The following is a 14,583-nucleotide window of genomic DNA, read 5'->3' on the forward strand; positions in this document are numbered from 1 at the left end:
AACTGGCTCGTGTGAACTTGACAACGGTCAACAGTCATGACAGGCGTCTCATCAACACAGACTTGTTGAATTTGGAGCATGTTTGAGATTTAGTAAGAAACCGAGGCCCCATACTTTCACACTATGGTTCAAATCCCACTGCCACGATCTTCCGTTTCACGAAGGCCACATCCTATTTCTCTTTAGAGGGGGGTGTGGGTGTGTGTGTATGTGTATGTGTGTGTGTGTGTGTGTGTGTGTGTGTGTGTGTGTGTGTGTGTGTGTGTGCGTGCTGCACCTCTGCAGTCTGTCAGTGTTTGGCTTACACCACCCTTTTTCCACAATCATTACCGCTGCTGCATGAAATCTAAGATTCTGTGAGGAACATTCCTAAAACTGTCTTTTGTTGAGGTGCGGCTTATGGCTTTGACTACTCATATGTTACAGTAAGTGTCAGAGCCACCACACAACACTGTAAATTGGAATGTAAATTGACTCAAAATGGCCAATCTTAGCTGCTGTCAGTCACCTTATTACCCTAGAGCTAACACCCCCTGTCTGTTGCCATTTTGTCCACTCGCAGCACTTCAAACTAATGATGTGTCGGTGGAGGCTGCCTTTTGTAACCATTTGATTTGGAATATTTTCACCCCTCTGAGCAGAGCTGCATGGCTCTCGTTTCTCTGGCTACACCCACTGGGCTGGTATTTAAGGCCATTTCTCCTCCCAGCCTTCATCAGTCTGCTGCAGAGAGAAAAACAAGAGTGAGCCTCCTGCCCACAGGACCCAGTACTACCGAGTGGACTGCAGCCTGCAAAGCAACATGTGTGTAGAAACTTCAGCCACGTTCTCTCTTCTCCTGCTTGTTATCGCATCGGTAAGTTTTCTTTCTCTGTCAAAATGAAATTAATTTGAGCATGAACTCATATCAAGGTTGAGTTATTATGCTGCTTTGGACCTTTGCAAGCAAATGTGCATTTTAGTCAACATGTGACTCCTTACGTCAGAGTGAAGTCTTTGGTGATAAAGTAGACGATTGTGGGTAGAAATGTAGGCAGCTCCTTCTGCTTCTGCACCTCCACACTCAGACTTTCCTCTTCCAAACCTGCTCCCTGTCTGCTGATGCTTTACAGTGGGAGGAAAACAGAACATGGAAAGTGTGTGCTGGCCCATGTGATCACTGTCTGCTGTCGCCATCTTGTGGCATTTTGTGCACTCATTAACCGGAGTGAAACAATAACAGCCTCACTGCCTTTACTGCATGACTCATAATGTTGGTGGCAAATGTGTTGCAATGTTATTACATGTTACTATATGGTATAAAAACACATTTGTTTTCCTTAAACTCGTGAAACTCTTCTTTTACCACTTTGTCATAAATCTGAACAAAGACTGTGGTTGTGCTTAAAAAAACGTTTTTTTCAAGATTTTCCAAATTGACATTCAGTGATAGCTACCTAATAACAGTTGTCTCATATTTGACATAAATTTGAATTTATAACAGTTTTACTATACTGACTTTATGCAATTTACTTTGGCTTATAGATGATGGTTCATCATTTACAGTGTTTGCCTTGATGGTGTGGAGTCAGACAACTGCTTCTCCATCAGGGTAGATGGATCTGCCCCAACTTAACCTACAGGAGCTCTGACTATGAGTGGCACAAATCTCAAGTTGCTCAAGTTGTCTGAGTCTGAAATGCAGCATTCATTCAGGCAGAGCAGTGAAATCATTAGCATCAGCTGTTTGGCATCAGTTGCTTCATTTATGCTTCACCATTCCAGGGGCTGATTCTACTTATGGGTAGCATCCAATCATATTCTCACAGGAACAATGTGACCATTATGAGCTGAGCTGACCACTGACATGCTCATTAAAGGTCGTCACTTGGTTCCAGTTAGGCAACCAAACCAAGTCAGTCACTGGTTTTCATTACTATTTAGTTTGATATTATACTTCAGTATGGGTCATATGTTTTTCACAAAGCAAAGGTGTTTGGATTCGAGCAGAGACAGTTGAGGCGTCAGGTGATGGGTACCACTCACCCCATTACAGCAAGCAGTGATATTCATCATACTGAAATCATGTCATTCTAACTTCATTCACATATTTTTCTTTCATTCAACTCAACTAAATCAATTGATTGATCTGTATCATGCAGCTTGGCAGTGTTCTCTACTCTTATTGTCTGTTCATTACAATCATATGTGGGCCTGTGTCTAATTATCCCCAGGTCTATTCTATCTTTAATGCACTTGAGCTTTGGGGAGGTTCTCGATGGACTGGACTTGGGAAGATCTCTCATGCTCATGTCACAGCTCCCTCTACCAGCCTAAACTTTTACTCATATATTGCACTTCTGGAGTTGGCATGTGTTGCTCTTGTTTCTTTAGTGAGTAGGATTGGTTTAAACTGCGGCATCTGTAAAAGCATTTGCTCTAAATATTCAATTCCTTAGCACATTAGTCTGGACTGAGAATCGCAGGTGATGGAATGTGAACCTGGTCTCTGGAGTCTAAATAAGACTCCATCCATGTCTCTGAGATTCTGAAGCATCATAACGTCACTGTTCTGCCTTTTTATATCGCTGAGGCACAGTCACTGCAGAGCAGATATCACTTATTTGTAAAGTGTAGATCAGCGGATCCCTAACTTTTGCACATCAACGACATATAAACAAACACAAATTAGACCACAGACCCCCATTTGACAAGATTTTTGCTGTTAGATGTTTAATTACAGTATGGAATTCAGGACCAAAATAGTCCTACATTCTGATAGTGTGTTGCAAATGGATGAAATTATTGTCAAAACCCCCTGCAACCCCCTCAAGGACCAACTTTTTCATATTTTGTACTTTTACTGAGCAGCTACTGAGACTGATTTATTCTAGAAAAACACACATTTAAATGTTTTCTCTGTTCTCATGTTTAAATTCTTCCTGTGTCCTGCTGCTAATTGTTTCATGTGGTCTTAACCTATGTTTTTCTGTTTGTTGCAGACAATGGCCCAGGACTGCTCCCAGCCCTGTGCTTGCCCTGCAGACCCCCCACTCTGCCCGTTGGGGACCAGCCTGGTCCTGAATGGCTGTGGCTGCTGTAAGGTGTGTGCCAAGCAGCTGGGGGAGCCCTGCTCCATGCTGGAGCCCTGTGACCATCACAAAGAGCTCTACTGTGACTACGCTCTGCTGAGTGACACTGAGACTGGCATCTGCATGGGTAATACATTCTTTCTAATACACACCTTCATTTGCCCCCACACTAGTGGAAGATATAACGTTTGAGAATTGATTTCTCGTGATACGAACAAAGTCCTTTATATGATCAATGGCCTCGTGGTCTGTATGATTCAAAGGAAAAAAAAGAAAAAACATGTGATCAAGAGTTAAACAGAGTTGTTACCTCTGCCAAGGGGGTTATGTCTTCATATGCATTTCGGGGGGGTTCCAGGATATATTTTTTCTCTTTACTTTCCTTGCCATTCTGAGGTAAAGTGTTTTTCAGCATCTACGTTGATTTCTCCGAGAGTAATTCATGGATCTTGATGAAAAAATCTGAAATATGATTGGGACACTATTGTTTTGTGTAATTCGGTGCATAGAAATGTTTGGATCTAGTGGTTTGGAACACTAAATGTGGTTTCATAAGAAGACAGTTGGGCCTTGACGTAGGTATGCTACTGAGTGCCAATCTAGTTGTAAAGTTTCAAAGCTTTTTGATTTGGTATTTATTTATTTTCCATAGAACATGTATACAGAAATTATTTTCAAAGATATTTTAATATTACTACTACTTCATGCATTCAACTAAATGTGTCATACATTATATTGGCTGTACTGTATACTCATATGGCCATATATACAAAGTTATCTGAGAGATGATATTTGACATGTGGCTACTCGGTAAAAGCTGTATGCATTTAATTTTTAACAAGACTAGGTCAAAACCTAGAATATTAACTGTAGTGGAAAACAGTTGTGGAACAGTATTACGCTAATATTAATCATGACCTCATAATTCAGCGTCTTCTTTTAGCATGTCTCCTCTCTGCTCATATATATAGTACTTTAAAACCGCTGATTTCACAATAGAGCTGTTCTCACTTACAGGTTTTTCTGTTTTAGTTGTCACACAATGGCACAAATATGAAACAGTGACTGAAACGTGACCCATTAAGACAACATGTTAACCAGGTTTCTCTTCAAGTCATTTCAACGCTGCTGCTCTGTTAAAACCCTGATTTATAACCCTAAATGCTGTTTGACAAAATCAACCAGATACTTCACTATAATTAAATACAATGGCTGTGCTTTAAGTCTAATTATTTTACATCACTCCGAGACAAGGTTTGAAGCCACAGAGTGTAAAAGTAGTTTTAGGCTTTGAAACAGTACACAGCCTCCTTCTGGGTAATAAATGGCTGCCCCAATCTCATACGCCCTCCTGATGATGTAATGGACACTGTTAACACCAAGTCATTGGCCAATGGCTCAGTCACACAGATGAAACAAAAGTCAGTGACAGAGCTGCATGTGTTTTCTCTGTCACCAGCTCAAGAGGGTCAGACGTGTGACCTAGGGGGGGTGGTCTACCGCAGTGGGGAGTCCTTCCAGCCCAGCTGTAAGCACCACTGTGTGTGTATGAATGGAGAAATCGGCTGTGTGCCAATGTGTGCCAGTGACATCCGGCTGCCCTCCCTCGACTGCCCATACCCACGCCGGATCCAGATCCCCGGGAGATGCTGTGAGGAGTGGGTGTGTGAGCAGATGCCTCAGGACCACCACTACCAGTCAGTGATTGCCGGTCAGTGTCACCTCTGTTACATCCACTGCTAGATATGGTTAGGTAGAAACATGATGACCATAGGAGTCTACGACCACATCAGTTCATCACTGTCATTGTTGGGATGCAACAAAGTACATTGACTTAGTTTTTTCTTGTATTTGTACTTTACTTTATTACATTTGTTTAGGTACTTTTCCCTTTTACTTCACTACATATTTCAGAAAATATTTGTACTTTCTAACAATTCATTGTGTTACATATTCACGTTGTTTTTTATAGTTTTAAAAGTAATCATTAAAGACAGGCTAATTGGCCCACTGATCCAATCAGAGAAGGCAGGCAACATTAGACCCCGCCTCCTGAAGCAGCAGCATCACTGTTGAAGAAGAAACACCTGAAAAGGAGTCGGAAGAAGCCGAGACTCAGCCATAATGTTACAGTAGACTGTTACCTCAGGGAATAGGCTACACTCATCCTAACCCTAACCCAAGTACTTTTGTTTTTAATGTTTAAAGTATATTTAAAAGCAGTAAAGTTAGTGGGGCAATTGTACAATATGTTTGTCTATTTGTTTGTACTTTTAGACCATGAATGTCTCCATGAAATTACATGGTGATTCATCGAAGAGTTATTGAGAGACATTTTATTCTGAATTCCCAATTTCCACCTGCAAATGGGGCTGGAGGAAAAGATCAGGGGATCACATACATTTTGGGGATTTATTTTGGCATGAATTCCAGCCAGAGGTTGTTAACATGTTTCAGACATAACCAGCCTTAGAGGCACACTGCCGGCTTGGCCAAAAGTTCATATAGATAATCCATAAATCAAATTAGACAGCCGCAGAACAGAGCACTACACTACTGTCCATACTGTGCAGACGTTATGTATGTTTTTGTTTGTCGTATCAGTCTCTCACACACTAATGGACTATCACGTGATAAATGCATCTCCCTTTACTTTATTGGCGCCCGTTAAAAACAGACATTTCTGGCATCAAGTCCATGCCACTCATTACACTACATGAGCCGAAATTACACTTTACTGCCTCTGCTGGCCAGAAGTGACACTGCAACGATTAGTAACCCCCAAAACACTGGTTCCGCCCCAAATCACACACATTTGCTGGATGCTTTTGCACTTGTGGTTTAATTTGAATGTAATTTTCCTGCACACACACACACACACAACTTAGTTAATAGTTCATGTTTTACAGTTAATTTTGTCTTAGTTTAGTCACAAAACAATATAAAGTTAAATTGAATGCCACTTTCAACTCTCTCTACACATTTCCCTCTGCCCTGCTTCCTCTGGTTGCAGGAGCCTCTCAGATTCATCCTCTGTCCTCTTCAAATCCTGTCTCAGTCTTCAGACAGGCTTCTCCCTATGGGCCACACGGAGAGAGTCACAAAGATAATTGCATAGTCCAGACTACAGAGTGGAGTGAGTGCTCGGCCACCTGTGGCATGGCCGTCTCATCCCGTATCACCAACGACAACCAGCGCTGCCAGCTGGAGAGGCAGACCAGGATCTGCATGGTCCGGCCCTGCAACAGCCAACTTGTGAAAGAAATCAAGGTCAGTTGGTTTACTTGTAACTAAAAGATGAGTGTGAGAGGGAAGGAATATTCCACATCAGTTACTGTGCAAAAGACAGTTTATTCATATTTTCATGACATGCACTGAGTACTTTAGTGTGTTAGTAGTGGTGAAAGAACCCACAAATCCTTTTGATGACTTATAGTTAAGTATTTTAGTACTTCTTCCTTCAGAAGACTAAATTCATAAACTGATTTTATCAATGAGCTAACCCACTTTTCAACTGTTACTTTAAACAAGTAAATGTTTCCTTCATTAGTTTATAATAGAGAGGAGCTGGGTAAACCTGGCTTTTACAAGCCTTTATTCCTACTCATCCCTTTTCACAATTGTGCTAGGCTCAGTTGAGACTGATGCTCTCTAGGACAGTCTACCAAAGGAGTTCATTAGTGAATGAGATGAAGCTGGAGAGGGTAAGGACATTGAGTGAAGGAAATGACAGGCTAGTGGGGCTTAGAAAGTTTTGAAGCGATTAGATATATGAGATGTTTCTTAATTGTAAATGTACTATATTCATATATCGCTTTTCCAGTCTCATCGACCACTCACAGCACCTAACAGTACAAGTAACAAGCAGATCAACTCTATGATTCTGCGGACGAATAAGTCACAGATTATTATCTCTGTTCCACAGAAAGGGAAGAAATGTGTCCGGACACCAAAGGCCCAGCAAGGGATGCACTTTGAGCTGTCAGGCTGCTCCAGCACCAGGCTGTACAAACCGAAGTTCTGCGGCGTCTGTACAGACAATCGCTGCTGCACGCCTCACACCACCATCACAGCCGAGGTGGAGTTCCGCTGTCCAGAGGGAGATGTCTTCATGAAGAAGATGATGTTTATCAAGACCTGCTCCTGCCATCATGACTGTCCTCATGATAACGACATCTTCCTGGCATCCAATACTCGGAGGATGATTGGGGATTATGACAACAATATGTGACCAGAGACTTATGCACACACACACATTGAAACCCATTCATCAGGACTGCAACATGCTAACAACCAAGCCAACGCTCTGCCTTTACAACCACACACACATTCAGTGTAATCCAGACTTCAAGCGATGGGTCAGAAATTCATTACCTTTTCTTAAAGAGACAACAACATTTTCTTGTTTAATTGTTGGTTTGCTTTGAGGAAAGATGATGAGGCCAGTGTTGTTATGAAATGTATGTCTGGACAACGTCTGGTAAGAGGCAATACAAAAATAGAAAAATAGGCCTTAAAATAAATTCGATCAGAGATTTACACATGTTGGAAGAACAATGCCCACACTAAGATACACAGTTGTCCCGGCCAGAACTAAAAAAATCAGAAAGAATTTGGCTGTACTTGCTTCTGCCTACAATCAATCCTGCCAGGTTAAGAGATGAAGGAGAGCAAGACATGTTTATTTTTCTAAGATACAAACTGACGACATACTGACAAAGAAATGTATGGAAACATATCAGGTCTTACATTTTTTTAATCTGTATCAAAAGATAAACCCACCATAAGGCAGCTGCTACTGATGCACCCTGTTACCAAGGGTCTGGTGACAGTACCCCACAATCCAAGAATCTCTTCGAAAACAGTGTCTGGCATCAGAGGACATTTACATCTGACTCCAGAAAGCACCTTTGATCAGAAACAAGGACTGCATCTCCAAACATACTCTAGAAAGTACAACCAACTGTACTCTGCTCACATGATGACAACTGGCACTGAACAGGGTCGTAAGAAACAGCACTGAAGAGTGGAACTTTGATCAAAATTATTTTATATGGTTTCCAAAGATCAAAAATGAATTTCCATTCTCAAATATAAAGACATGCATGTCTTTACTAATCACATACCAGGATACAGTGTAGCCATGTTGTATGGTTTTCTATTCCATAGGATTCTGCAAGTTGCGTTAGTGGACATGACTTCAGATCTAAATACTCAAATATTTACAAAATAAATGAGCCAAGCACTTGATTGTCTTTATTTAGATAATGTTTGAATGATGGCTCTTAAAGCTTTGTAATTTCAAGTCATGCACAATCTTGAAAATGTAGACTTTAACAGCACTGACATTATGACCATTATTTGTTACATTGAGACTCAAAGGTAATTTAGTTCTGATCTTGAGACAATGAAAACAATATCACTGTAGGATAACAGTCTCTAAAGATGAATAGGAGCACCTCAACTGCACTATTGTTTTTAAATCCTGAAATAACATTTATTCTCTATCTATAATTAATGAGTGACCAACGTTTTTGGGGCATTTACAGGAAAACAGTGAATGCTACAAAATAGTGTAACAGACGTAGAGAAACTGGCTCAATAATGTTATTGAAGTTTGTTGACCGTAGCTAAGATTAGCTACCATGAACCTAATCTTAAAACAAAATGTTAACCAAAGATGAAGATTATGTTACTATTTTTCATAAAGGTAATGTATTATATATTTTTGCAAATGTGGCCTAAGTGATGTGATAAGACTTGAAAAATGACAATCAAACATGGCCACTCTGCCTTTACACAGAGAAATCGTGTTGGCTAGCTGTATTAAAGTGTCTTTCTGAGAGTACAGGTAACACAATGTGGGTACATCCATGAAAGTTGATAAGAAATTTCAATTAAAAAACCTCCTGAAATGTAACGAAAATGACAGACTGGGGGAGATGTAGTTCCCTGGCAGCCACTGAAATGCTCCTGGAGAAACTGCCCACACCAAGTCATGCAAGGGGAAACAAAAGTTGAAATATTTGCCTTACATTTATTATGTACTACTAATTTCTGAAAGTAATGACAATACAGGAGACGTCAGTTTTTGTATTTAAATATGTTATCACACATTTAGTCTCTCTTTAGTCTGTTTTGACATTGGTCGCCTCCTGAGAAGATGGAGGTCAGTTACTAACTGCTGATTGGTCTAGTTCAGTGTCCTTTGTCTTTTCAATTCCAGTAGTTTTTCTATTCTGACGCCACAGTCTAAAGACTAGTGGAGGGAAGAAAATTATGTAACATGGCTAAAATTAATTTGACTCCCATTATTAACTGTATATTTAAAAAAGAAGGACATGGACAAATTTAGCATTTGCTAAATAAAGCTGTGTATATACTGTAAGACTGTGTACAGTTTTGTACTATAATTTATACAATTTGTTTAAACACAGTATTGTAGCTCTGTAACTGTATCCTATTGCTTTGTTTTTTCACTGTAGCCACCTGACTAAGATACAAGTGAGTCATTGTCTGTTGCACTTTTGCCTCTTTTTCAATAAACAAAGTTTATTTTTATAGATACACTGCATGTTTGCCTCGTTCTTGCTGCTGAAAATAGAAAGCATAGAGTCGGCTGGGCTCTAAAAACAGATGCTGTGGATTTTAGATGAAGCAGCAGTCTCACGTGTTATGTAAGAGTAACTGTTAAGTCAAGCTGCAGGCAGTGATACAGACACCAGGCTCCATTCTGTCCATTCAGACACACACTCGGGGGGTTAGTTCGGTGAGGGAACAAGCACACACCCAAATAACAGGCACACTGAGACTTCTGACTGAGAGGTAGTGGCTTTCCTGATTTGATTTATGACCCACTAATTTGACAGCTAACAAGAATTTGTCCCATTATTCCCGATGCCCAGTTGGACTGCGCTAGTGTAATTCCTCAAAGGCTAAAGGGCAGATTTAACCAAAGCATTTAAAGATGGAGGCCTGAATGCCATTGGTATTTATTTGATTAATCTATTCTTATTAATTCCCCTCCTCTTACAATATTTTTAATTTCATGTCGGTTTTGTTTCTTCCTTTCAAATGTCGCAGATCAAAGATCACATTTGCAGGACAAGTAATGTTGTAAGTAAAATATTTCAACACCAACATTATTTACATGTCTACTATCATGGCGTAGCTCACTTCCAAGAGGAAAAGGAAGTGGAAGAGGGAGAATAGCCAGCAGAAGCTGAGGCAGAGGTTGGAGAGAAAGTGGTTCCAGCAGCCTTCACAAGCATCAATGCCCCCTGTTGCTAATTTGGTGGAATAGTGTTTTTAAAGCGCTTTGAGTGGTCATCAAGACTAGAAAAGCGTTATATAAATACAGACTATTTACAACTTACGACTTTGTTCAAAGAAAATATATTTTTATTTCAGTGCTCACACAGGACAGACCACTAGTGTATCATTGGACCAAGACTATGAGAAGACCTGTGGTCCTACACCAATTTGGCCTGGCAACGATCTTTCACAGACAGAGGGGCAGCGTTAATAGAAACCACAATCCCGTAGGCACAAATCCAGTTTTTATGTATTTTTCCTTGGGCAAAACATATTGCGTCTATGCCTGTTTTGTAATTTCCTGAAATCAAACATGTTTGTTCTGTGTTAGGTGGAGAGGTGCAGCTTAGGCTTTTAATAGCAATTTTAGTGCTGATTTTGACAGCAGTGTTCTAACCTACTCAGATCACATTTTGTTGCTAACACAAGGTGTTTTCACACTTGGTCCTTTTCAGCCCTCCAAATAAACTCAGAGCGATGAGTCAGCATGTTTTGCGCATATGTGAAAACTCCAAAAGAACTCAGACCCATCTGAAGCGAAAAAATACTCTTAAAGTGGACCAAAAAGTGGGACAACATAAAAGGGACTTGGTTCTCTTTGTATTCTCATTGACAGTTACTTAGAATCAGGACTCAGTTCTTTGTCTGGTCCACTTTTGCTCCGAAGGGGCCTGAGTTCTCTTGCTGTTCACAAAATATCTAGTTCACAGTTACACCGATATTTACTACTTTGGATTATGGGTAGTTTTCACTTGGAGCAATATGGCTGCTGCCGAACTTGTCTAATCCACATTCAGTATTTGGTTATATTAGCCCACAGGGATTGAAAGTCCCTGTTTAGACATAAGGATTATAACATTCCTGTCTTCACTAACCTCACGATTCGATTCACCTGTCCACAATATGATGACAATATATCTGTCCATGATTTGATCACGATTCACCTGTTCATGATTAATTTCTCAATGCATCTCAATGCATCACATCCTCAATTTTCTATGTCATTGCACATGGCTGCAATCATTCAGATAAATCTGAACTCCCTTTTTATTTGGAAAGTGCCCCCCCCTTGTCAATAGTTATTATTATTAGTTGTGCACTCAGCGCTGTTAAACGCGTTATTCTGCTCCTCTGCTTTTTCTAATCACTCAGGTGTGTGTGTGTGTTCCTGACATTTTGGACAGTCCTCACTTTTTCAAAGGGCTGTTTGAGGGTTAAAACTTGGTTTTAGGGTTAGGGTTAGAATTAGGTTTAGGTTAGGGTTAGGGTAAGGGTTAGGCATTTAGCTTGGAGGGTTACGGTTAGGGTGAGGGGCTAGGGAACGTATTATGCCAATGATGTCTGATCGACTCTGTTCCTCTTCACAACAATCACATTTATTTGATTATTAATCGATGATGTCGGATCATGAGTCAGGGTCTGAGTTCGTTTAGAGTGTTCACATATGCGCAAACAATGCTGTCTCATCACTCTAAGTTTGTTTGGAGGGCTGAAATATGTGAACACAACCACAGATGAGTTGAAATGTTGATACCTTTAGTCGGAGGAGGTGCACACACACACAGACCTCTCTAAAGTGGCTCTTTCTGTGGACAGGGGCTGTGCTAAGTTTAATCAGTAATGGCACAGCAGTGGTGACCTCATTAATTATTTAAAACTCTAGACACAGCGGCAGAATCTAACAGTAAGTAATGTTCTGTGTTTTCCTCAGCATCAGACAGAAAACCTTTTACTCACAGACTGCATGCTTAAATCAACTGCAGTATCTCAGTAATGAGCTCCACTAACTCTGTCAGGACAATTTGAATAAAAGCTGAACATCCATTCTTGTCATGACAAATGGTTTTTGAGAATTTCCTGTATTATTATTATCTCAAATCATGTTATCATATAATACAGTGAATTCAGGTCATCTGGGACAGATGTGATGCATTGAAGTGCAGCGAGAAGTGAATCATGATCAGGTGAATTGTGAACAACAAACTTACCCCAAGGTGGGGGTAAAATGATCATAGTGATGGGGTCAATTGAGCCATCTATGGGTAAATAGTGCCACTATTAACACAAAATCCATGCCATCAATTTAACAAAGGCAAAAAAACGTATACTTAAAGTAAAACCATATATTTGTTGTTATAAAGCATGTTACTTTAACTTTTTAGGGATTCAACTGTGATCTTTGTGTGTTAGCTACAGAAGGATGACTGACCATTGGCTCGTTTTACCCCACAACCACCATTTTGACAAAACTGTTTCACACAGTAGCTCAGATCAACAGTAATGCTAAGTTTACTATCTTGTTTTGTAGCTTACAATGATTTAAATTAACATGTAATCATGTCAAAAACATATAACTTTAGTAACATGATGACAAAAAACAGTTTTTTTGTTCTGGTTTGCTTACCACTCTCTCCATGTTCTTGAGTCAAAGTTGGAATGAGTAATGTCGACTACACTTTCTTAATTGTGGTCACATGATTACTTTTTTATGGTTACATAGATACAGGGGGTGGCTCGACTTACCCCCTATATTATAGTCATGGACAGGTGAATTGTAATTAAATCGTGAGGCTAGTGAAGATTCACACCTCTAGTAGGAATGTTATCATCCTTATGTCTAAACAGGCTTTTTATATCCCTGTGGGCTAATTGAACCAAATACTGAACGAACGAAGACAATTGTGGCAACAGCCATCTTGTTCCAAGAAAGAACTCCCATGATCCAAAGTAGTAAATATCTGTGTAACTGTGAACTAGGTATTTTGTGAACAGAGAGAGGACTGAGGCCCCTTCAGAGCAAAAGTGGACCAGACAAAGAACTGAGTCCTCCTCCAAATTAACTGTCAATGTGAATGCAAAAAGAACCAAGTTCCTTTTATGTTGGTCCACTTCTTGGTCCATCTTAAGAGGACTGAGTTTGGTTGATTTAAAGAGAACTGTATCGTGCTGGCTGATCGTGATAATAATGGCAGGTCCTGTATCGTGTTGGCATCTGATAGTGGTGGTGGACCACGATTGAGGTGGCAGCTGATGGTGGATCCTGATGGCGGCAGTGGACAATGATTGTGGACTATGGTGACATCCGATCGTGATGGTGGATTATGATCGTGGTGGCTGCTGACCATGGACTATGATTACAACAAGACTGCTTGATATATAATATTTCTCCTCAGATACCATTACTGACAATAATCCATCAATTCATTTACCTTCCATTATGCTACAAACTGTTTATTCTAATCAATGCTGCAAATACCCTTATCTTTCTGATGTTCTCCTTTACACGTGGCATCTATTGCACTTCTGTCCGTCCTGGGAGAGGGATCCCTCACATGTGGCTCTCTCTGAGGTTTCTACCTTCTTTTTACCCTGTTAAAAGGTTGTTTTAGTAGTTTTCCTTACTCTTGTTGAGGGTTAAGGGCAGAGGATGTCACACCTTGTTAAAGCCCTATGAGACAAATTGTGATTTGTGAATATGGGCTATATATTTGAAAACACCCTTATTGAAAGTAAATAGTTACTAATTAAGATAGCAATGTACTTTGTCCTAGCTCAGGGCTTATCTCCTCTAAACTATTGTTCAAGTGTGTTATTCGATTGTAATCAAACTATTACATCTCTCTGCACTCTGGTGAGCAATGGTTTAAGTTGACTCAGCTGTCTGATGATTCTACCACTGACATATATGGGGTATGATGTAAACTCAAAGTTTGAATGTTGTGTATTTTTTTGACAGATGCTTGCTTTAGTGTTGTGTTCTGGGGGTGTGCTTTGTACACAATTATTGCAAATAATTTAAAAGGCAACCCTTTACATGTAAACACTGAAAAAGTAAGCATTGTATGTGAAAAGAATAATGTTGTAAATGAATGTAATTGATGATTTTGCTGAGTCATTCAATATAAACATTTTTTTCTTGGGATACCTTAGATTTTCTATGCATGGAATGTGAATCAAAGCACATTAGTTCACACCCTGTCAACGAGTTTGTGTTTGTCAAAAGAATGAACATAAAAAAGAATGAGAGCGCAAAATGTATTTTTTCGTACCTTAAATTATGTTTAAAATAAACGTTTTTAAATACAAATATCTATTTTTGAAATGTCAAATGAAATGACTGATTTTAAGCTATTAAGATCTATGTCAAGAATTATATTTTATTTTGTTCATTTTACACAAAGTATATTTCTTTTTTATA

General features: G+C 39.7%; 1 protein-coding gene across 2 annotated transcripts; it reads left to right on the forward strand.

Annotated features, from left to right (window-relative positions):
• Positions 1-729: 729 nt before the first annotated feature.
• Positions 730-9,638, forward strand: ccn2b (cellular communication network factor 2b). Of its 2 annotated transcripts, none has more exons than XM_035183537.2 (5): positions 730-856; positions 2,982-3,198; positions 4,531-4,782; positions 6,085-6,341; positions 6,997-9,638. In XM_035183537.2, exons 1-5 carry the CDS (start codon positions 803-805, stop codon positions 7,300-7,302), a joined length of 1,086 nt encoding a protein of 361 aa, XP_035039428.1. In that variant the 5' UTR covers positions 730-802; the 3' UTR covers positions 7,303-9,638. The 2 variants fall into 2 exon arrangements, with proteins under 2 accessions (XP_035039428.1, XP_035039429.1); XM_035183538.2 differs by having other exon boundaries at positions 6,130-6,341.
• Positions 9,639-14,583: the final 4,945 nt, after the last annotated feature.

The sequence above is a fragment of the Hippoglossus stenolepis genome, chromosome 17 (assembly GCF_022539355.2).
Source record: "Hippoglossus stenolepis isolate QCI-W04-F060 chromosome 17, HSTE1.2, whole genome shotgun sequence".
Classification (NCBI taxonomy): Eukaryota; Metazoa; Chordata; class Actinopteri; order Pleuronectiformes; family Pleuronectidae; genus Hippoglossus; species Hippoglossus stenolepis.